At 38.5% G+C, this 24,881-nt stretch overlaps 1 protein-coding gene across 2 annotated transcripts in view; it reads left to right on the top strand.

Annotated features, from left to right (window-relative positions):
* Nucleotides 1-1,615: 1,615 nt before the first annotated feature.
* The window catches only part of robo4 (roundabout, axon guidance receptor, homolog 4 (Drosophila)), a 24,307-nt gene continuing 1,041 nt past the window's right edge, over nucleotides 1,616-24,881 (top strand). Inside the window, exons 1-19 of one of the 2 annotated variants that reach the window (XM_030154824.1) lie at nucleotides 1,616-1,887; nucleotides 5,469-5,792; nucleotides 8,419-8,576; nucleotides 9,664-9,784; nucleotides 9,891-10,029; nucleotides 12,060-12,187; nucleotides 13,861-13,976; nucleotides 14,121-14,352; nucleotides 14,475-14,596; nucleotides 14,687-14,858; nucleotides 14,938-15,129; nucleotides 15,237-15,279; nucleotides 15,964-16,079; nucleotides 18,312-18,638; nucleotides 18,733-18,837; nucleotides 19,796-19,943; nucleotides 20,600-20,833; nucleotides 21,297-21,637; nucleotides 24,685-24,881. The exon at nucleotides 24,685-24,881 is cut by the window's right edge and continues 1,041 nt beyond it. In XM_030154824.1, coding sequence (XP_030010684.1) covers nucleotides 1,839-1,887; nucleotides 5,469-5,792; nucleotides 8,419-8,576; nucleotides 9,664-9,784; nucleotides 9,891-10,029; nucleotides 12,060-12,187; nucleotides 13,861-13,976; nucleotides 14,121-14,352; nucleotides 14,475-14,596; nucleotides 14,687-14,858; nucleotides 14,938-15,129; nucleotides 15,237-15,279; nucleotides 15,964-16,079; nucleotides 18,312-18,638; nucleotides 18,733-18,837; nucleotides 19,796-19,943; nucleotides 20,600-20,833; nucleotides 21,297-21,637; nucleotides 24,685-24,866 — 3,249 coding nt within the window. In that variant the 5' untranslated portion in view covers nucleotides 1,616-1,838 and the 3' untranslated portion in view covers nucleotides 24,867-24,881. Of the gene's footprint in view, nucleotides 1,888-5,468; nucleotides 5,793-8,418; nucleotides 8,577-9,663; nucleotides 9,785-9,890; nucleotides 10,030-12,059; nucleotides 12,188-13,845; nucleotides 13,977-14,120; nucleotides 14,353-14,474; nucleotides 14,597-14,686; nucleotides 14,859-14,937; nucleotides 15,130-15,236; nucleotides 15,280-15,963; nucleotides 16,080-18,311; nucleotides 18,639-18,732; nucleotides 18,838-19,795; nucleotides 19,944-20,599; nucleotides 20,834-21,296; nucleotides 21,638-24,684 lie in introns of both variants that reach the window. The other variant, XM_030154822.1, reaches the window with a different exon arrangement.

Below are 24,881 nucleotides of genomic sequence, written 5' to 3'. Positions count from 1 at the left end.
ATTTAAAAAACTAATTATTTTAAGAATGTGAGTAAATATTTACAAAAAGGAGTGACAGTATCCTGTTGCTGTTCTTTTCGGGGTTCAATTATTTCCCTCATAAAAAGGAGACGGAGTAAGAATATAGAGTAATGTCTGTTTAAACCATCTTCAAACAAGCATTCATGTTGACAGTGATTGTTGATTCCCTTTCAATATGCACTAGAATTTACTCTGAAGTCACTTTTTATCGCATTCCTCACTATAGCTGACACATTCTTTCTTTTTCTTATTCCATCCCGCCCTCTTTGCCCATTCCAACACTTCCCCTGACCTTTAGTCTACAGCCTGAAAGAGGTTCCTTCCCTCGGCACCTCTCAGCTCAGCACCATTCCCATGGGTTGTGTTTAGCTGAGACTCATCCTTCATCCTCTCTAAACCTTTTGTGGAGCACTGAATGCCGGCCGATGCTGGGGCCATCAAGCCCGAGTTGTTGGATCAATATAAACATCCATCACTTAGCCCTGGGCCTTTCTGAGTCTCACAATGAACAGTTCAATAAACAATACTTTATTTATGTGTGCCATTGGAGGGAATGAACTAGCGGTAGTTCACTTATTTGTGGGTCAGCCCTGATTTACTCTGCAACTTGGATAACTCAGGAGTATTTTCCACCTACTTATTGTGAATATTTTATTATTTTTTTTTAATTCAATGATTACAGCTTTACACCAGTATTAAATCTGCAAACAGTTGGACAACTTAGCCAAACCACAATCCATACAACTCAATAGCTGAAATACTAAGAAGACTTTTTGCTTTTGGTGAGATACATAATTTCCTTCTATTGTTATTGTAGAAACATGCAAGACTCTGGACTTCCTGCCTCCTGGCAGTGTTGACAAAGCTGCTGCCTAAGCTGTCAAAAACAAACTGTGAAAAACAATATGAAGAAGTGAAAATAAAATATCCATCAACCTCAGCCATGATTGCAATTTAAAATAAATAAATACAGAAAGAAAGAAAATTCCCTCTGCTCTTGAAATAGCTACTTACACTTCAGATACAAATACTGTATAATGACTACATACACAAACATTAAAGATTTTTTTCAAGCCAATATTGTTCAGATCTATGCTAATTATGCTAACTTAAGTGAACAGTTGCTACATGACTGAACTATGCTTAGTACTCAACAGATAAATATTAGCTTAAATGTACATTAATAGTATCAAATATAAATATTTCGTCTTCAGTAATGATAAAAAGGATATGAGGACAGGTGGAAGTAGTAACCGCTTCGAAATTATTCAATAAATCAACATATTAATTGATTAATTAGCATCATGTTGCTAGTCAAATTAGCCACAACGAGCGCTCACAAATCCGGAAGCTTACAATGCCACCTTCAAATTAAAACCGTCTGATATTATTCCAAAATAATAGCTTAGCTTGTAGTATACATATTCTTACTAGCATCACACTTGGTGCTCACTTAAAGCATATAATACCATTGTAAATTGTTAAATACATGTTGTACTTTACGATGTAATGAACATTTCCTAACGCGGTTTTTATTTTGAACTCCTGTCTGACCGGAAACTTAAAGTCACCGTCTCCTGAACGTCTCAGTGTATACAGCGCGAGACAAGTTAGCGCCGATTTTTGTCATGAAAGTGTTTTCCAAGTAATTTTTCCAGTTAAAGTTATACTTATGCTTTTCTGGGTTCGAACTATAAAGTTTTTATGTCCGGGGAAATGACAGACAAAGCGTTTTACGACCTAATTTACTAGCACAGAGTAATTCTAACTTACTTCATCAGCCGGTGTGGAAATATCTGACTTTAGAAACTTCATAAATGATGATTTTTGGGGTATTATTATGTGGATTTGGAGTTCTTTTAACAGGTAAGTACTGTGGGTCATGTTTTGATTTTAATTCGTTATAATATGTTATAACAACCAGTGCAAATTTAGATTTTTATTTAACGTTTTAATTTCCCTTATCTGCCTCAATCTTCTTTTATTGGTTTTATACACTAAAAAGCTTCTCTCTTTTAAAATTGAAGGATTTTATTTTATTTTCATAAGCATTTTGTAAGTTTTTAATATAAATCACTGTTAAAATACAGGGCTTTAATTATTAACAAGTACTGCTTTTTCTTAATGGAAACTGGTATGTATACGTCATCTATCTATAACATCTCAAAAGTCCTCTAAAACCACCACCCCAAAAAAAAAAAAAAAAAAAAAAGCAAGTATACCCAACAGAATAGTATCTAAATTTGTTTTATGTGGCAACAGGTGCTGATTTTGGACACTGCATAAGTTACTTGAAAAAAGTTTATTTCACCATCATATGCTACATAAAGTAAACACTCTTAAATAACCCCTTGCAATGCAACATTTACACCTTTAGATCCACATTAAACAATACTTAAAAAAGTTCAACCTAACTTGACACCTCAGTAAGTGTGATGCTCTAACAAAAATGTAAGGTGTGATGACCATGAGGCATCTAACAGAACAAATTCAGCCTTTTTACACTTTGCTATTTAAGTCTAACATCAAGTTTTGCCAGCGCCTACAGAATGAGCATCCTCATCACTGCATCACTCCTGAGAAATGTGCCTGAAGGAATGCAGGAGTCCTAAGAATATTTTAATCACAACATAAGAGATGTTGTGGCTGCTTCCTTTTTTACTTTAAATGTGAAGCGACACATTGACAATGAGGTTAAATAGGCTATTGTTAGCTCTAATTTAGGCATTTCCTGCTTCAGTGAATGAATGGAGTGCTCAAGTTGTACAACCTTTTTTGTCTACTGCTTTTGCCCATTTTGGACAGCCAAGATATTTGGTCAGATTAGGGTTATATGCAGTTCAGATGGTGTTGCACATAGATGTGAAGATCTCCAGATGGTTTCATATTGTCTACAGTAACTGTCTAGCATATTTACTAGCTTTTATTGTTTCAAAGTGTTGTACAAGTGACTGGCAATATGCAGGTGGTTAGTCTGGACATGCAGTTTAAGCCTAAACACTGATTTATGTTTGTGAGACAGGGAGACAGGAAGCACCATCTGTGAGGGATAATCTAGCTCATAAATCTTGTTAACCTTAGTAGCCTTTATACCATGATATGAATGCATTTTTCATCTCTGATTTTAAGAGTTAAAGGAATTATTTTGCTTTTAAATCAGAAAGTCAGTGGTAAAATTCCTCTCGAGGCATATCTTTTATGTTATTCAGATATACTGAAGGGAGTTCCAAGCTACTCTTGTTGGGGTTGATGTTCCTGCGAGCCTCAGGTTTCCTCTCCTGTCAGGAAGCTGATCATAGTCTCCTGTTTCCTTGAGTGTGGTCATCCAACCCGACGGGAAACTCAAACAATGGCATTCCACTGCTGCTGGCTGCAAATAGACATTGTTTGTTGGTAGCAGAGCTTTGTTTGTTGTTGGTGTTCTGTTGCCAGTGAAGGGTGGTGATGCATAGAGCTAGGACCTGCAGTTTAGTCATGGTTCTTAAATACAAGGTCATAATGTTAAACGCTGAAGATGGATCATTGGTACGTGTTTTATCCATCTAAAGCACTGATACTGAATCACAAGTGTAATTCCAAAAACAAAAGCCTTTTTTCTCTGTCACCAAATCCACACATTCAACCTTTTAAATTGCAGCCTTTTGGGATTTATTTGCAGTATATTTTCACAGGCTGATATTGTGGCTGTGATTTGATTAATTGTGCAGCTCTATCTATAATGTAGACTTAAGCAGTACAACCAAAACATTTAAATCTTTATTTTTTTGAAGGTTATGCACAATTTATGATTGATTGTTCTCTTGCTACATGAACCGAAGACAATACATGACTGAAAAATATTGTACTATACACCATACATGACATATGGAAATTAATATTTGAAAGCACCAAGCAAGTTGCATTCTTGGTTTTCGTTGAGCAAGAAAAATCTACAGAGGAATAATCTTAATTTAGTGCAAAAAAAAACAAACAAAAAAACGCACCACCATAACGAATTTGATGTTACCGAGCCCTAAAGAAATGTAAATATACACTCCTTTATCAGAAAAAGTTTGAGGGGAAAATACAGATAAATCCAAAGGCAGTGATTTCCAAGTGTACTTTCACTTACATTTCATTCCACACAATATTGAGCAAGATATTACATGGTTTTTTTCCTGTTTTGTCTGGTCAACTCCATTGTGTTTGTAAAATCCATTCCATTGTGCATTCATTCAGGTCTGAAACACATTCCAAAACAACTGGGACATCTGGGATTGACCATGACCGTAGCAGAAACATGATTTGTGGTCCATTACATATGGCTATGGATCAGTGTGGACACTAACATAAACTGAGCACGAAAGAAACCTTTAAGAAGAAGCTTTAAAACATATTTGTGGTTGTAACTACATATGGAAGCACTTAACACGGGTTTGGGGCTCATTTACAGATAAATAATAGTTTTTGATGCAGGAGCATCCGAGCTGAAGATTACAAGTATTCAGCTCAGGCTTATGTTTTTACTCACAAACATTCCTCCACAAATTCAGTGAATATTTTAATCATATTCTGCACAGTATAAGGTGAAATATGCAAATATCTTCTCATCCTAGTTTTGAGGAACATTGTTGTGACCATGAGTTGTTGATCCTCAGTCTGTCTTTCAGTTTTACCTCATCACTAGTATTAACTTGGCATTTTTGCTGCAGACATTTTGGATTATCTCAACAAAGGTTATCCTAACGTTACTGACTGATCTGTTCTATATAAGTGCCCTAAAAAGTTCCCAAGGTGACTGTAATTCCATGTAGAAGAAGCGCCTTTGAATGGGTTACTTTTTCATACCATGCCTCTCAAACTTGGAACACATTACTTACTGTTATCTGAGACCTGCCCACCCTCAGCTCATTCACTTAACAATTGAAATCATTGTTATTGTACAATCAAACCTGCCTCCACCGTCTCTTTTTAAGTCATCTGACACTCTGAAGTTGTGTATGTCTGTTGTGTATGATGTAGCATAAATGTATAAGATAATGTATTTTACTTGTCTGTTGAAGGAGTACACTGGATTGTACTGTTTTACATCAACTATGTTGTTTTTTCAAATTAGCCTTGGCTATAATCTTACGTATTGGCACATATTGTGTTTATTAACATGCACTGTCCCTTTGAAAAAATAACAAAACTTCAAACTTCAGATTTAAAGTGTACCTGTAAATTTTGTAGTATAGTGAATTAAAATGTCTGCTATTAAACTTTTTTGGATTGATTGAATATACAGTGTATGAATTATATTCCACCCCAAATCAAAGTTGATCAGACAGAACATTAAATGTTTCGCCTTCATAATATTTACAGTGAAGTCAAAGTAAGTTCAGAAGTCACTGCTTTTTTTTAACTACCCCAGCTTTTTCTCTGCGGATGTTATTATTACACTTCACTACTCATTGCATCTCGTTTAGGTTTCAGAGTCCGTGCAGAGGAAACGCCGCCACGCATTGTCCACCACCCGTCTGACGTGGTAGTAAAAGTCGGCAGTCCGGCCACTCTGTCGTGCCGAGCTGATGGTAACCCACAGCCAACCATTGAGTGGCTGCGGAACGGTCAGCCTCTGGAGACGGCGAAGACCTACGGACACCTGCAGCCCCTGGTTTTACTAGAGGGAAGCCTCTTTTTTCTGAGTGTCGGAGGAAAGAGAGGTCAATCCGACGAAGGTGTTTACACCTGTGTGGCCACGAACAGTGAAGGCAAGGCCGTCAGTCGCAATGCATCACTGTACATAGCAGGTAAGACGTGTGCTGTGGTTTAATGCTTTATGTTTGTTTTTCAGCTACTAAAGTTTATACTCGGGTTCTTTCCGTTAACCCTGAGAGACCTACACAGCAACCAAACCTTTGATCCAAAATATTTAACTTCTGAACCATTTATATACACCAATACTGATAACTGAGGTAAAATTCTATCTTTCCTCATCAGATATGACCCATTTGGACTTTCAGAGGCTCTAAAGTGTACGTGGAAACACCATGATCTTTGGTAACTTTGAGTCACCTGTAAAGCCCATGTAGTTTGACAAATGGCAGTGGTTGTAGACACTTGGTTTAGGTTCAGTAAATTATATATTTTGCTGAAAAAGTCATTTTTTTCTTCAGTTTTCTCTGTTATATCTTTGAATTTACTCTGAGATGAATGTCTACAGTACATGATCAGCACATTAAAAAAAAATCCTTACTCACTGAAAAATGCAATTCAGTGAATGATATGATGATGAGTAGTAATAAATAATTTAGGAAACATTAAATCTAGAGAAAAATTCATTTGAAAGTCGGCCAGTTTTAGGTCTCTTAGGATTAAATAGGCATTATTAAATATTCTGATTAGATAACATACCTACATATTACATGATCAGTGTCAGCTAACATTGGCATTAATGACTGACATTGACTATCAGCAAATAAGACATTTCACATGTTTTATGAAATTCTGCAATTGAATTTGTGCTCAGTTAAGATGCTGTGTGAAGGCCTGATGGACCCCCCCCCCCCCAAAAAAAAAAAAAAAAGATTAATGTGTCCGCCTAGGTCAAAACAAGGAATAAATAACAAAACTGAAATAATCAGAAAATAACACTGATAACAGCAATGATAACAGCAACAGACAATGTTTGTCTTCATTTAAGTGTCATTTTCAGTGTCAGTTCAGTGTTTTACATCTGTTAATTAATAGCAGACAAAGTAATTAAAGTAATTAAGTAATTAAAATGTGCAGTGTTACATGTGTAATAAAGGTGCAGCTATGTAGTATGTGTACACTGTAGATAAAATAGGAATTGGACCTAGTAATAAAATTTTAGGAAATAAGTGGCTAAAGGAAAATGATGGGAAAATAAAATAACACAGCCAAGTTTTAGACGGTAACATTTGATTTGTTTTACCACACTCAACACATCTGCTTTTTTCCAGAACTACGATACTGGTTACTTTTACCGTTTTATTACCCTAAATATTAGATATTGTTTTTTATCTCCTAGAAATATGTATGTGTATTTATTGCTATACAGGTGCACAATTATTACGCAAAGGAATGATGTAAATTCAGACTTAATTCTGCTGTATATTGTGAGCTGTAATCTTAAGACAAATCTACTCTCTTTATCCAGCCTGTTTTCTCTGTGACTGTGCACACAAGCAGAGACCTGATGAAGATGTATAATGACAGGGACAGAGGTAGCAGGTCCAATGTCAGTGTTTGCTGCGTGGGAGGGGGTCAAACAGTGATGTTAATTGACCTCGGACCCCTGGCTGTTTACTTATCAGGGCCTCAGTCAGGGAGCCGACAGGCAGCAGCTGCTCGCCTTTACAGGACACTGAGCTTAGAGCTGCAGTGGAGAAAAGACCGATTTGGGCACAAAAGCCAAACATTTGCATGATTTATCTTCTTATGCCTTAAGATTTGTTCATTTTCTTTGTCCTTTATGTTAGTCTGTGAAATTTCTTTTCATCTCAGGCTGTGAGAAAGGATGATGGTTTTATACGAAGTACTCAGTAGTTGCAAAGAGAGAGTGTAATGTTACAAACAAGTGTATTTGTTTTCCAAAAGTCTAGATCAAAAGGTTTGAAATGATGCAAAAAAAGGGAAAATGTACCAATACATTCAGCTGAATATGGTATAATGTTTGCTGATATGAGCCAATTATAATCATCAGCATACACGATTGATCTCTTGTTGATATGTTTGTTTTGGGGTTTTTTTTTATGTGAAGGTTTTTTTATAGGTATGTTTGTTTGAATTTGTGGCCTTTCAAAGATAATGTAATGAGGTGCTGAAAAACTTTAAAACAACTGAAGTTATTCATTTTTGTATATTATTTGTTATTATTTAGTATCAAATAAAGTCTAATAAATTTCTTTCTTTATTTCTCTATAAAAAGGAGATAAATAAAAAGAAAATAGCATTAGCAATTAGCGATATTGTCAATTTAAATATTGATATTCACTGACAGTTTTTCAAGTGGTCCATCAAATTGCGAAAATTTTGATATTCTTTGTCATTGTTATTTATTGCTAGCATATTTCTTTTTAATTATCTATGAGTGTCTTGTGTGATATGGGTATGTGCAATATGTGTGGGTTATGTGATTACGTCTTTGTTCTAGTCTAAAACTTTGTGTTATTAACTGGCAGCTTCACCTGTGCAGCTCTTGGAGTCCAAGACAAATTTCCCTAAGGGGACAATAAAGTGTATCGTATCAATATTAACTTAAGTATAAATTTAGGAATTAGCATCAACAGGAAGATTTGGCTTTAGCTTGAATATCTCCTGCTGCATTGGATTCAGTACTGTTGTATGACACATATGCTATAAATATCAAAGACTGACAAATGATTTAACCTAATTATTGACCTGTCTCAGCCTTGAAGGAGGAGTTCAGTTTGGAGCCCAGTGATGTGGAGGTAGCGGAGGGAGAGGTGGCGGTCTTAAACTGTGAACCCCCATCAGGACACCCTGAACCTAACATCTTCTGGAAAAAGGACGGCCTGCCCATCAACAGCGCTGACCACCACTACACTGTGAGACGTTTATCTAATCAGTCGCCAGCAGAATTTAGACCAGACTGAACTGAAGCGTTTAGTCTCTTTCCACCACACACAAAAAGATAACGATTACAGGCTTCCTCCATATCCCGTTTCCATTACTGTTGTATCTCCTATAGTTGGATCTCTAATATTTTTTCTGTTTTCTGTATATTTCTGTAGGATAAGAGGGGAGACCATGCTTCTTTGTAAAATAGAAGCATGTTTTGGGTTTTTTTGGGGGATCTATTGACATGAAATACAAGGAACCATTCACATTAAAGGGTACCTGTAGTGAATCCCATGTACTAACAGTTCCATTAGGTAAATTTTGTTATAGCCCGTTGTCAAGTACGTTCAACTACCAAGTCACTGCTCCATCAGTCAGACATGGTCAGTGTCATGTTGTCTTCCTCACGGGCTGTTCCAGCTCCGGTAATGACGCAGAGTCGTTCATTTGTCCGATGACCTGGGCTGTGATGGACTGGTCACTGACCCCATGCAGCAGACACCAGTCTAAGATGACATATTATCGGATTGATTAGGTAACCGGTTATACCCATTTTCTCAAAATTGCTGGCCATAGTTTGCTTTTTTAAGCACGTGCTTTCCACTCAATATTGCTCACTGACTGTTGTTTGTTTACTTGCACTCAATCACCTGGAATCAATGATGGTATGCCACTTCAGCCAGCAATGGCTGCTACCCATAGATTCTACCCTTGTGCCTATTTCACATAAAAAGGTGGTGCATTTATGGAGATTTTTTTAGTGAATTTGCGCCTCTCTTGTTTATAAGTAATACACAGAGCACAATTCATGTCGTTAGCATGACCAGTACAAGTACACTTTAATGTCCTGACTTATGTTGGTTTTGTAATATCTATAAAATAATTGCAATATGATTTTTTAAATATTAATTATCCCTATTTGGATCATCTAAATTATAAACTGACAAAACCATATACAGCTAACAGTCATAGGTAACCTATTTGTGAAGTTTTAGCTGTAATTGCCACTGAACTCACTGAACCGTGGATCCTGTGTGTTTTCTTCACGCCAACTGCTCTGTGCCTCTGCTGCAGGAGCTGAGTGGGAAGCTTATCATTGCTCCTGCAGACAAGAACCACTCTGGTTCTTATGTGTGCGTGGCCAGCAACACAGTGGGAATGAGAGAAAGCAGGGCAGCTCGGCTCTCTGTGCTCGGTGAGACTGGACATCGACAGCCGTTTCTAAGTTGAAATTCACGTTGGTATTTTCACAACACTGACAATGGAAAACAGTACTGAATCCCATGTTTGTTCTGCCGTAGTTAAACCTGTGCTGGTGTTGAAGCCAGAAAATGTGTCTGTGCGAATGGGTGAGTCTGCCCAGTTCTACTGCCAAGCTAAAGGTGACCCTCCCCCTGTCGTGGTCTGGAGCAGAGAGCAGGGACCACTGCCCAACGGCCGGTATTTAGTCACTGCACACACTCATACATATACACTCAGTCATATTCTGTGATTATATCTAATTACAGCTTATTTATGAAACACAGAGACAGCACTATTTTAATGATTCTTAATGTTCTTTACTGTAGACGGACCTCTGGGCCTGGTGTGTGTCACAATGATTCATCCAAACATTGTTAAGGCATTATACTAAAAGAACCAAGCCTAATGAAGGCTCTAGAGGACAGGCCAAAGAATAAATAAGGTCAACGGACGTCTCGCTCTCTGGATAATGAATGGCTGGACTGATTGGATTTCCACAGGTTGTTAAAAAAGCTTAACAAATCCAACATTCTGAACTTGAGGCGTTAAAATGTCTTAAATGCAAGTTGGCATGACTTGAACAAGTGAATCTAGTAGAAGTCTGGATGCACCGATTGGGAAATTGGCAGAAACCGATAACAACGTTTAACAAGCAAAGCACTCAGAGCGCAGACCTCCACCAAGGCAGATCAGTGGGCCCCCGTGGCCCCCCCCACCCCCGATCACCACCAAAATTTAATCATTTCTTCCTTGTGCCAGTATCAGCATTTCCTGAAAATTTCATGAAAATCTGTCCATAACTTTTTGAGTTATCTTGTTAACAAACAAATATGTACACACGCAAACACACAAAGCAAAGCGATCACAATACCTCCTGGCGGAGGTAAAAAGGACAGAATAAGAATACTTTATTATCTGTCATGACAGAAAATCATCTTCAGCATGGCTCAATCACAATCAGCCAAAAAAATAAAAACACACAGCAAGCCTACACAGATGAATTAATTGCAGTATAAAAGCAGTAAAAGATTGATTTATGAATAACAATGTAAATCAGCACAAATCTACATCATTCTCAACTAATGAATGACTGAGTAGATGACTACATAAAATAAAATACAGGTGAAAGAGTTCTGTATTTCCCCTGGCTAGAAGGACTCTACAGCATTGTAATATATTTACTGATCTGATACGATAGTGAATTTCTTTTTCCTTATATTGTTTTTAATCGTTATTTAGCCCCCTTAAAAAATTCTCATTGTAAATGTAAATATAGTCACCATTTTAAAGTTGTTCAGTCCATCATCATTGTCTTTAAACAAACAGATCCAAACATACAAATTCACAGGAAAACTATACAAAATGCACTACAGTGGACATTATCCAGTATCATCTGTGAAATTAGATCTTATTTGCAGATAATGATATTGACTGACATCAACCAATATCTCTCTAAATCAGTGTCCAGTTGATATGACAGTGGATCTCTAAGTAGAAGTCTGTTGGAAGTAATTTGAAGCTGGTTCAGGAAAATCAAAACAGCAGGAAATAATAGGTCAGCACCAAAGGTCGTAAGAGACAGTGCATGACACGAATAGTGAACAGGAAGGCCAGGTCTATCACAAGTGATACAGAACATCCTCTACATCAGGAGTTTACACTGGTGCATTCAGGTCGCAGATACAGGATGCCTTTGACAGCTAAAAATGTCTAAAAGATCATATGTAGAGCAGTGTTGAATATGCTGTTAAATAAATCTGTTAAATATGCAAATCTGACAAATATTGCCTGTAAATGTGGTCATGTCAAGGGGGAGATTTTTTTTTGTGATTTTAGCTCTACTTATTTATTTGATTACCAGAACATGTATTGTGTGTGCTGTTTGTGTTTATTGTCCACTGTGGTAGACAATAAAGTGGAATTAAATTGAAATGCTCAAATTAGAAACTTTGGGTATAAAGTAACTTAATTGTTCTGAAAGACAAAGAATAAAATCTTTTCCCAGTTGTTTCTTAGTTCACATCAGGAGCGCTCAAGTCCAGCACAACAAGACATGAAATAGACCTTAAATAACCTTCTTAATGGTTGTAGAGAGGCTTTGAAAAGTCTCAGAAGTCTTCAATTAGACTGAGTTTCATGGCAGTCACAACAGACAGAAACAGATGTCATTATCTGAACACCTACACTGCTGGCGTGACTAAGACCGGATTTGTAATCTCTGTCCATAGGTATCTTGTAAACCCAGATCAGACTCTCCAGATCCATTATGTGACAGCACAGGATGCTGGGAAGTACACCTGCTCTGCTGTCAATGATGTAGGCGTCGTCACTGCCAGCGCACAGCTTCTAGTGGAGGGTAAGGTGAAGGTGGAAACACTGCCCATGCTACAGCTGATCAAATGAAATAGCAAAGGATTTAGTTTGGCTGGAATACATGAAATAAGTACCACAACAGTCTAAACTAGCATCAGCTGTAAGACTCGGTCAAGTGAGATAATTAGTTACAGGTAAAAGTCTTATGCAGCTGGAATTAGTTCTGTTCTTACCATGCACATGTCCTTCTGCCTTTATATATATTTATATTTCTTGCATTTGTGGTATAGAATTAGCTTTTTGTATATTTTGGTATTTCTGTGTAATTTTTTGTGTGTTGTCAATACAGTATATATTTTCAGTATAATTTTGTGATATTTTTATTAGGGATGCAACGGTACTCAGGAAAACGGTGTACCATTCGGTCCACCTTGCACGGGACAATCCGCCCTTATAGACTACTGGTTTTTCGGTTTTACAATTGATTTTGCGTTGGCACTTTATATACAGCTTTAAAAGGCCACTGAGTGTGTGTGCCTGTCCAGTCAGGCGAAAGTCCACCCCCGCAACTCTCTAGCATCCTAGAGTTCTACATGAGTCCACCACTTTTCCAAACCCACCCATACCTGCATACATTAGACCCACAACCCGACCTGACCCGGGATTAAACACATTGTCTACACAGTAACTCACTTTTAAGTACATGTAGGTACCCGACCCAGCAGGACTCTGACATACATACAATACCATGACAGGCTATTACAAGGAAATGCGTACAGTAGGTAGCTATGCCGTTTTTATACCGTCATTTTCTTTTACATCCCTATGCAGAACAGGAATTTATTTATTCATTCATTCATTTTCTGAACCCACTTTATCCTCACTAGGGTCACGGGGGTCGCTTGGAGCCTATCCCAGCTACATAGGGGTGAAGGCGGGGTACACCCTGGACAAGTCGCCAGTTCATCGCAGGGCTGACATATAAAGACAAACAATCACTCTCACATTCACACCTATGGGCAATTTAGATTAACCAATTAACCTGTTAGTGCATGTTTTTGGATTGTGGGAGGAAGCCGGAGTACCCGGAGAGAACCCACGCAGACACAGGGAGAACATGCAAACTCCACACAGAAAGGTCCCACCCCCAGTCGACTGGTGTCGGAATCGAACCCAGGACCTTCCTGCTGTGAGGCACGAGTGCTAACCACTGCACCACCGTGTCGCCCAGGAATTTATTTATTAAAAAAAAAAAATGTGTGCACGAGTCTGTTTTATGCAACTGTATACAAGTAGTCAAGGAGTAAGAAAGGGTTATATTGTTCAGGAGAGAAAGTGCTATTTTATTAACTACAGTGATACAGTTTGTTCCGACTGTGAAATTCAGTTTTTACTGACAAGCAAAATAAAAATATAATTTTGGGAGAACTGTTCTCTTTACACACAAAACATGTACCAAAATGAACCGAAACTGTGGCTCAAAAACCGAGCTACGGACCGAACCATGGACTTCCTGTACTGTTGCACCCCTAATTTTTATAGTCTCTTTGCACTTTAAGTGTTTTTGCTACTAAATAACAGAACTGCAAAACAGATTTTCATTAGTCCTGTAACAGTAACAATAAAGATTTATTCTATTAAAGACAGTATCACTTAAAAAAGGAACTTTTATGCTAATGAATAATTTTACATACAAAAAAGGCTTTGTGTCTGTAGAGGCTGCCAGCATCAAACAGAAAGACTTCCATAAGGAGTTGTCATCTCTGCGAGTGGCTCTTGAAAATGTGAGCATCGTGGCCCCAGGGTCCAACATGTCCCAAGTCCAGTGGAAGGTGAGTCGAAGTAAAGTTATTCCTCTCTACATCAGAAAACAGCTTCTATACACAGACTCTTGCTTTTCTTTCAGCACTTGATAATATAACGAAACCAGTTCATTCTGACGTATGGTCCGTGTTGTGTTTTTCGTCTCTGATCAGCTACAGTCCCTTCCCGTCCAGCCTCATTACCTGGATGGGTTCGAGGTTCTTTATCGCTCTCTGCTGCCTGCCAGCTCAGACTGGGCGGCGAAGAAGGTGACCCTGCCGAGCTTCCAGACTCAGGTTGGCCCCTTAAAACGAGGCTTCAAGTACGAGTTCAAAGTCCGTCCTTATGGTAGCAACTTGTACGGGAGGGAGAGCAACACCCGACACCTCAGAGTCCCCGAGACAGGTCAGGATTACTTGGATTTAGAGTATGTAGAGGTTTTCTTGCATTTGTTTTATAACTATTAATATTTGTGTACGTTTACTGTGGTGTGTGAGCTAACACTAAACAGTTTCCTCGTCCTCCAGTTCCAAGTGCCTCCCCCCTCGCTGTGTCCTTAACTGTGAACCATGAACAGAACAACACCATTCACCTCAGCTGGGAGCCCCCTCCTCATGAAACACACAATGGCATCATACAGGGTTACCAGGTAAACACTGAACAAAGGCACCACTGCTGTACTGTAAACACTTTGTAAAAGCATCAAAGAACTGAGATTAAAGATGTTTTTTCCACTCAGGTGTGGTGTGTGGAGTCTGGGGAACATCACTACCTGAACTGGACAGTGGACAGCAGCCATCACAAGTTGGAGATTTCAGCTCTTAAACCAGGGAAACGATATTGGGTCACAATCGCAGCCGTCAACGGAGCTGGAGTTGGAATGCTTAGTGACCCTCATGGATTTGTCATCAGTGAGCTTTAGCTATGAGGAATTTATTTAGGTATCATCTTAATTCGCCTGTGTTTTTCTTAACTCCTCTTTCTTCTCAGACCCACAGATGATTAGTTCTTCAGACGCCGACACCCAAAAACGAGACGTCTCCCAGGTCTTGGCCCTGCTTCAGGACCCAGTGTTGATTGGCACCATTGGCGCCCTCGTGTGGTTCATTTTGATGGTTGCAGCTTTCTACCTCTACAGACGACACAGCAGAACAGGCCACCTCATACCAGGACACGGCAAAGGTACAGACGGCTGAACTTCACTCTTTTTAACCGCTGAACTTCATTTAAGATTCACTTATAAGGACTAAAATCTGTTTTAATACATTTATATTTTATTTTTTCCTCAGGCTTACGCAGACTAGCCAGTGAAGATCTCATCATAAAACACAGGTAAGCTCTTAGCACCAAACATTTACACTAAACTGACTATTGTACAGTCACTTCCCTCAATGTATCCTCATGCAATCACTTCCAATAATGTGCAGTAACTAATAATTAATTTGAATTATGTGCAATAAGTCGTTCAATAATCCTCTGTTCTTACAATAGCAATGCAATATTTATCCAATATTTGTCCAAACACAAATGCATTATTTCTTTATAGACTTTCATAGTCTGTCACATATAATCATATTCACACTGTTGTTAACCCGAAGTTTTTTTGTTTTTTTTTAATATTCAATTTGATATCAAGATTTGAAAAGGTGTCTGTTTCATTCAGTTATGTTGCTTGTTGCAGTATTGCGACTTAGGTGCTGAAAGGGTTAATATTGCTAATATTCGTAGATGTACACACTGTTAATATTTTAAATATTTTATTTTCATATTTTGCCTTTATTTTCTACTTTTAGTTCTATTCTTTTACTTTTGTCAAGCTTTATATTCTATTTTCATATTTTACTTTTTTGTAATTTTATATTTGCTCTATTTGTTTTCTGACATTTTGTTTTTTTAATTCACTTTGACTGGAGTAGCACTTCCAATTTCATTGAACACACAATGACCATAAAGGCTTTTCTACTCTAAATACGATGAAATTCAGGTAATTGTGACACCTGATGCCTTCTTATACAGGATGGCAGCACCAGACTCACCCTGGATCTCAGGAGGCTGGAGACAAGGCCACTTCAATGAGAAGTATCAGGACTTATGGGCCCAAGGTCAGAAATATCCAGGACTCAGAAGCAGCAGTAAGTCACTGAGATCTGAAAACATGCATCAGGCCAGATTTACTAACACTTTGCGCTAGTGCAAAACCACGATTAACACTACCGTTTAAATTTACCATGCAAAATGGTTTACTCAGGTCCCTTTACTGCCAATTGCACTGTTATTTAAAGCAGGAAAAGCTCATCTTCACCCATGTTGTGTTTGAAAAAGCTGCAGTTTTACCAGGAGGAAACACCTGCAAGAACCAAAGATCCATAGTAGAAGAGAGAATGTTCTCCATTCGTATTAATTTATTGGAATGCCAGAGGAAGACATTATCAGAATATATGATTACCAAGGCACATCATTTTTAATTTACCAAATGAAAATGAGAAGCTTCTGTAGCTGGATTTCACAGCCCACATTTTCCCTTGAACTGTCCCCGGCCTTAAGGTTCCTAATTTAAAGAGTGCAGGAGCATATCCAATTGGAAAGTATTATCCTCCACACCAACAACTTACCAGACGTAATGAAACCTTCATCTTAATAACTTCTAACTTCTGTAACTAAATTCTAAAATTCAGGACCGTGGACATTAGATATTGTTTTATAGAATTAGAGTAAGAATCCAACAATAAACAACAAAAGATTCAGATGGTGGAAGTCAGAATTCAGTGGTAATGTACAGGGATAGACCAGTCATCAGTCACTGCAACTTAATTTGATTATGTGATCATATTTGTACTACCTTTTTTATCCAATATCTGCTAAATTTACTTGAAAACTGTGCTTCTTTTGTTCTAATTTTGCCACTTCTGAATCACCAGTGCATCCCCTTAGGTCCTAACACCTCTAATTCAGCTGTAGAAAACCTCTCCTTCCTCTACATATCCTTGGTAGGTGCTGCTTTGCTGTTGCCTGAGAGAAACTAATGGAACACCTAAGCTTATGGTTATGTTTGTCAGATTACAGGTAATAAGATGCACTTGTGTTATTCAAAGATTTAACACCTTCATCAGGTCTGCCTGATTACAGCCCTATGATAACACTGGTCTACAGTTATCTGCCTCAGAGATTAAATATGCTAAATCTTGCATAGTTTAATAAAGATGAAGTGGAAAACAAATGACAAAAGTGCTGTTCAGCTGATGTTTTCAGTGTGCATGACAAAGTGTTATTACACATATGTATTGATTTTTGTAAATTTAGAAAGGACCTGTAAAGTGAATATATGATAATGTGCAGATAGTGTTTTGAAGTAACAAACATTACTATGGAGTAAAACCCATTCTAGCATTCATTTTCAGAATTTCACATTTTAACCCAAGTACTTTCAGAACTACAGCCAACCAGCATTTTTGACTTAATATTTCTTTATTAGTGACTCAAAGGCGGTGAAGTTTCACTACTTTTACTCTGGAGGCATTTTACTATTAGACCTGTGTAACACAAACTGGTTCGGGGGCAAAGGGAATATCTGAAGAATTTGTGAATGAATAGAAACAGTATCATTTTTGTAAACGTGTGTGTTGTTAGTACATCAAATGCAGACATGACCAATCCCAGCTGCACATTTTTATTTTGCATCCTATTACTAATTTGCTCCACTTTGTAAATCTGGATATTTATTCCAGTCTATTCACCTGAGAGGTTGTTAATGATTTTTACCTGGCTCCCGAAGGGGAGGCAAGGAGTATTGCTCTGGTTTGGTTCGTTTGTTAACACTCTAGTAGCAACATTATTAGATCTCATTACATTTTGGGAACAGTAAATCAAAGTTAAATTTTTTTATGAATTTCTTAAATCTTTTTTTTTTTCCCCATTTACTTATAATGGGTGAAATTTCAAATGTCTGTAGCAGCAAAACGATTGGTTGAATTCACACCAAATTTGGTTTATAGATTGCCAGTGGCCCAGAATAGATTTTATTACATTTTGGGAAAAGTAGATCAAAGTTCAAATTTTTTATGAATTTTTAAAAATTTCTTTTCTTCTCCCATTTACTTATAATGGGCGAAATTTCACATGTCTATAAAAGCATCAATTTTGTTTCAATTTACGTCAAACTTTACACATATATAGAGGCAACTGATATGTTCACATCAGCACACACATAGGCATGATGACATCAGCTGGATCGATGCCAAAATAAGCTACAATAGGTGCAAGGGGCGGGGTTTGTTGTGCCTGGCACCACTTGTTATGTCTTTTTTTCCATTGCAGTAAGCATCATTAGCTGAACTTGAAACCGTACATACTTGTCTGTGTTTCAGGCCTCCCTGTCTCAGCTAAGAAGGACCCCACCTGCATGGACTCCGCAGTGCCCATTGTGACAGACAGCTGCGGCGTTTATGGCACTTTTTACGTGGACCTGGTGGGAAATGGACTCAAGACCTTCAACAGTCCACGGCGCTGTCCCAAAATGCCTCATCATCTACCCCATCAACACGGGACTGAAACCATCCAGATATTCACTCAGCCTGTCGCCAAGTCCTCGCCCATATGCAGCCCAGACCCACTACCATGGAAACAGGCCATACGCCCTCAGCCGAGAATGGGTGTGCTTAGGGAATCATGTAAAAGGAACCACAGTAAGCAGGGTGAGTAAATATGGATTAGACTACTGCTCCCACCACTTCAAAAGCTTCATGATAATGTGTTCTCCGTGACGCCAACACATGCTGCTTTCTCCAGAGTTGCATGCGGTGAATAGTGTGCCTATAGTGTCAACCAGGAATGAAACCTGCCCCTCTGATGCCTACAAACAGAGACTCAGCCACATTCCATCAGCTCGAAATGGTATGACAAAAGCTGTTTCTCATTACTCTCCAAAAAAAAAAAAAAATTAAGAGCTTATATTGGAGTTTTCTTTGACAATAAAAGGTATGAAAATGAAACCAGGCTGAAGTCAGTTCAACAATTACACCCACTGAGTAGGAGACAAAACAAGACTTCATTGGCAGTGCTCGGTCTGAATGGGGCCAAAAAAAAAAAAAAAAATCTAAAAATGGGAATTTGCCATTGTGTAATTGCATGGAAACACACCTGCTCCATCTGCCATGCAGTTGAGTGACTTCCATATTCATTTCAATCTAACACCTCATATAGAGGCTGTTTTATTTATGTTGTATAAGCTAAATGCCAAAATGCCAAATACCTACAGACTTGTTAGCTGCATATGACTCACTACTGTTGGCAACGAGTTAAAAAAAACTAAATGTAGTGGCATATGTGATGTGTTTTATGTAGACTATACAACCAAACAAGCAAGGCTTTTGATGCATTCAGACTTTGCTTTTCTTTGTATTCCAACACTGAAGTCAGATGCATTCTTTACAAATCTCAGCAAAAGTGAGTCCTTGGTAAATTTTAAGGACAACCTTTGACTTTGTTTTAAGCACATAATCATTTGTTTACTCTTGGTTTTATAGTTTCCTACACTATACTGTTGGCATAAAGTTGGAACAATGTTTTCAGACACATTCCTCTTTTTATTCCTATTTATACACATCAGTAATCACCTTTGACCAGTGCAATGATTACATACTGAATCACACTTACATTTTTTTCTATTAAGAATAAATCACATTGTCACTTATTTCATGAAGAAGTGAAACATATTTTTTTCCTACTTTATGGGCAACAGTGTGTATGTGATGGGGTTGCAGAATATTTTCTTCCAGTGGGAAAGTGACATTAGAACACAGCTTCTATAGTGATAGTTAATGAGTGTAAGTTTTGTCTGTTGTCCATCCAGGTGGAAATCCAGAATTTGGAAAAGCTGCTGCCTGTCCCCGTCTCCTGCATTACTCTGCATCACTGCATCTAGTGGACATGCTTCCACCACCACCACCGATGCCCCCAGACGACATGACAGACACACAAAGCCTCACCTCTGATGAAGGGTAACACACAGCTCAGAGCTGTTTACTTTAAAGTCATAGTTAAACACTTTCACCACATGCACAGTATAAAGATTTTCTGAGGTATGGTTCAGTTGGACTATTAACTTTCTACTTACACTGAGTTTGTGTTGCATTTTAGGCGTTAACATTAGATGACTACACTAAATCCTATGCTCCTCCTAAATACTGAACATACACTAATTTTAGGTTTACAAACCATGAATCTGCCTAATGAGGAGTCTGTCGTATTCTTTTATCATTTCATTCGACTCAGGACAGACCTTAAACAGACAATGCAAGCAAGGCCACCTCTTTCCTTTAACATAACAATAGCTCTAATGGCGACAGAAGCTCTTTACATTTAGGTCTAACCAAGTTTATGGCAGTGACTCCCAAGGATGGGGTTAAAAAAATAAGGATTTCCTTGACATTAAATGGCCTAAACTTCCTTCCTTTGAGTATATTCTTGTCCAATTTAGAGCTATAGAAAAGCTGTAACTACTGGGAGGTAATATACATAAAGAAAGTAGTTGCAAATAACCATTATAATGACTGAAGCATACTCTGAAGCATATGCATTTTATAATGCAATACTGACAAATGTACATAAGGTAATCAGCTTTATAAACCTCCCTCTTATGTTTTTTTTTTGCCAGTTCCAGTCGTTCCACAAAACTAACAGTGGATATGGGTTCACTCCAGTCAGTGTGTGCTCCGTCAGGTCAGCATGGACGACCAGCACTCACCACTAACAACAACAGCTGCCCCTCCTACAGCCGCCAGTCAACTGCATCCTACGCCCTGTCACTGGACGGGACTCAGGGTGCCACTCTGACGTCACAGGAAGCCACCCAGTACCTGGAGCTCAGCCCGAAACCTGAGAGATGCAGGTACAAATGATGTGGGGAACGCTGTGGACTGTGGTTGCTCTGCTAGACATACAGTCATGGAAAAATTATTAAACCACCCCTCGTTTTCTTCAATTTCTTGTTCATTTTAATGTGTGATACAACTAAAGGTACACTTGTTTGGACAAATATAATGATAACAACAAAAATAGCTCATAAGAGTTTAATTTAAGAGCTAATATCTAACCATTTTCCATGTTTTCTTGATAACTAAAATCACTGAAGTTCTTACATTAATAGCTATAGCATTGTACTGCCAAAAACAGTGCTTTTAGGCATTCCACGTTTTCTTTTCTGTCTGTTTTAGTCACATGATACACACAGGAGTTAGTACTTGATTGCATAACCATTGTTTTTGATAACTTTTGATGGTCTAAATTTTTTCCACGACTGTGCACCTCATAAAAAACAGCTGTAATAATGACCATGTAATCTCTTTCTTCAGTGTTCTGCCAGAGCAGCGCCCCTCCCTGTCCCACCCATTCTCCCACAGCCTGGGCCACTTCAGCAGGACGCTCACTTCCTCCCAGACCGAGGACGACTCCGACACCGAGGCTGCTCCAGTTGGCGTTCGACGGGCTCGCCTTCAGAGCACACCGTCCTCCTGCTACAGCGAGTGGGACAGCTCGCTGTGGAACACCTGGAGCTCTGTGATGGACGGTAACATGGCCAGCGCCCGCACCAGCCTCATCAGCTCAGTGGACAGCTGCTACACGACCGACAGTGCCAACTTCGCACGCCTTCTGGCTGTGGCGGCAGAGACCATGAGTGGAGCCTCTTTATCAGGTGAGCATTGGAAGACTCTGGCCCCGTTTATACCTGGTACTAATACAGGTCAAGAGTAATCTGATCACAAGTCAGCTTTTCTGAGTACATGAGTTTATGCCTCTCACCAGAAGGAATACTGACCTAATCCTACTTTTCCACTGTGTTTTCAAATGAACACATCATTTCTATTTGTTGAAATCAATTTTTCTTTTTCAACAATCAAGTCTATAGAAGAAATCAGAACTATACAGATCTATTCCTTGGCAAAACAACTTGTCCAATCTGGCCACAGACAAAACCACATACACACAATATTTCACTTGATGCATTCACTGTAGCATCGTTTATCCCAGGTGTGTCAAACGTACAGCTCATGGGCCAAATCCAGACCACCAAAGATTGTAATTCTGCCTGCAATCCCCAAAAATTACACTGCATATATTAACAGTCAAGAGTGTCAAACTTACTGTAGTTCTTAACTTCAGTCTCCACAGTTTTAACAATAATATGCCTGTTATTAAAATGTAGATCCACTAGGATCTGTAATGCAGATGTATAAATGATAAGTTGCGGTATATTATTGTTAAAACTGGACTTATTTATCTTATGATATTTCAAGTTGTTCAGGTCATGCTTTTTTTTTTTTAGTTTTTAGGATAGTTTGTAAACGTAAACATTTTAATCATTAAATTTCCTTTTTGGGCACTAAAAGAAAATGAACAGTTTTGAGTTCTCATTACTTATAGGTTATTTTACTGGTCCAGCCCACATGAGATCAGACTGGGCTGAATATGGTCCCTGAACTAAAATGAGTTTGACATCCCTGGTTTATGCCCTGCTATTCTTATGCAATGTCATAAGTACAGTATGCAGTCACCATGGCATTGTCGATAAACTAACACAATGTCAGTTATTTCTGTCCATAGTTGTGTTATTTTTTTGTCCCAGATCTTGTATTAATGATAGAGTCAGATGACAGTGTCAAGTCTTCTCCATCATAGGTTCTCAATGTGGTTCACGTCTGGACTCTGGTGTCCAATCCATGTGTGAAAATGATGTCTCATGGTCCTAAACCATTCTTTAATAACCCCATGACTCCTGGTATTAGCCAGTCTTTATGCTTTCTATCAAACTGATGGTTGTTAAAGACATGTGACGCTACTCACTGTTAATTGTCCAATGATAGGTCTTTACATTTTTCCTTAGTTAAATCCAGGTGTGGACTTATTTTAGCTTATTTTTTGGGCTTGATTTGAAATTATTAGACATCATAGGGGAAGTTGGGTTACAGAATTAGATGATGCAGATGGTGCACAAAGTATGTACTTGTACTTATATAAAGGGCATCCTTCAGTGTGTCCTCGACTGAGGGGACTAAAAGAATGAGACCATCTGTAGTCGAGACGACTACCAAATGTGGTTTAAGAGTCTGGATCTCATCTGTATTTGGAGCCGTCGACTTGTGTTTGGATCACTATGAACAGGATGTCTCCTTAATTTGTTACTGATAAGAACAGATGACATCAGACAGAACTCCAATTATATTTCACTTTGGATGTAAAAAAAATTAATGAGCTGTGAAGTCACACTGCACAACATTCTATAAATAAAATAATAAATTAACAAGTGTTCATTCATGCATAAGGTGCAAGTTGTTTGGAACTCTGAGATCTGACCAAAAAAGAAAACATTTGAGTATAACTGAAATGAAATAATACTTAAATAATACTGAAATGATACTTGTCTAAATAGAAAAGCACAAGTGTAAATTAAACAAGTGGTACCAGGCACAACAAACCCCACCCCCTACCACATATTTCATCCATTACAAGTAAATGGGAAGATTTAGAAAATTCCTAACCTACTTTTCCCAAAATGTAATCAGATCTATTCTGGGTCAGTGGCAATCTATAAACCCAATTTGGTATGAATTCAACCAATAGTTTTGCTGCTAGAGTGTTAAACAAACAAAGAAACTAACCGAACCAAAAACAATACCCCTTGCCTCCCCTTTCGGGGGGCAGGGTAATTAAATGACTTAGTAAAGGTAGAGGCTAAATTTACAAGAGCCTTGTTACATGTGTTTACTACATCCAACCATTAGATGGCACTATCAGTCTGTTGGTCCAGAAGACTTCACTCATCCCACTAGATAGAACAATAAGGATAGAGAGACTCAGAATACATCAATCAAACTTGAACAAACATGAGGTCAGGACACAGCCTTTCCACATGTCTGAGATTATCTCCAGAGCTCATCAGTGGTTTTCTATGATTTTTTTTTTCAGTCCAAGAGACAGAGATGTTTAGTCAAATGTCTAAAAGGTGGGACACAATTACTTAGGACCTTTCAGGGAAATGAACTGCCAGACGAGTCATCCTTCTCCCGGTCACCTCATCACTCACTCTGCTCTCCTTCTGCAGCCACATTCACTTTATTTCATTTGCCAAACCCTCACTCGTGTCCTTCCACCATTTTTCACACAGACAGCAGTGGGTTGTTTTGCTGAAGTCTGTACGCCTTTTCTCTGAAGCTCATAATGCAATATCACATCAATAACAAAGTCCGCCGCCTTGCATAGACACTCAAACCTGCAAGACTCGTAGGGATTAAATTGTGGGTTCTGGTCATTTGTCTCAGTGACTTCCTGTTGACACAAGCAGACCTTAAAGGAAACGACAGTAGGACAGAGTGCGGCATATTTGTACACCGCAGAGCCCAGCTTCAACGTTAATCGCTTTTTCTTAGACTGGTACATTTTCAGAGGTCTTTGAAATGTGCCAGGACTTTCAGAATACAAAACGTGGCTAATCTGAATTGACAATGTTTGTTTTGGTGCCTCAAACACTTTAAAATAGTTTTATTTTCAGTGACAGACAGCTGCTTCAAAGAGCCTTCTAAATTTACTTTTCCCCAGAGAATCAGCGTGAATGGTGCTCCTGAGAGGTCTTGAAATGTTTACTCATCCCTCTCCAAAGGCAAAAAAACGCATTTCTGTTTTAATATAATCCCTCTGCTCAATATTAAAAATGTTTCTCCACATGTTGCCCTGTTGTGTGTTCAGACTTCTCTCCACCGGCGTCCCCCATGAGCACTCTTTACCCGTCGTTCCACGGGGAAGGCGACTCTTTCGGGGAGCTGGAGCCACTTCCTGCGTGGGATTGGAGGATGGCCTGGGTGGAGGAAATGGAGGCTCAGTACAGAAACCACCATCCGGGCGCAAATGCTAAACCCTTTAACACTTAAGGACAACAACAAATA

The sequence above is a fragment of the Sphaeramia orbicularis genome, chromosome 14, assembly GCF_902148855.1.
Source record: "Sphaeramia orbicularis chromosome 14, fSphaOr1.1, whole genome shotgun sequence".
Classification (NCBI taxonomy): domain Eukaryota; kingdom Metazoa; phylum Chordata; class Actinopteri; order Kurtiformes; family Apogonidae; genus Sphaeramia; species Sphaeramia orbicularis.
This window is presented reverse-complemented; position numbering and strand designations above follow the sequence as displayed.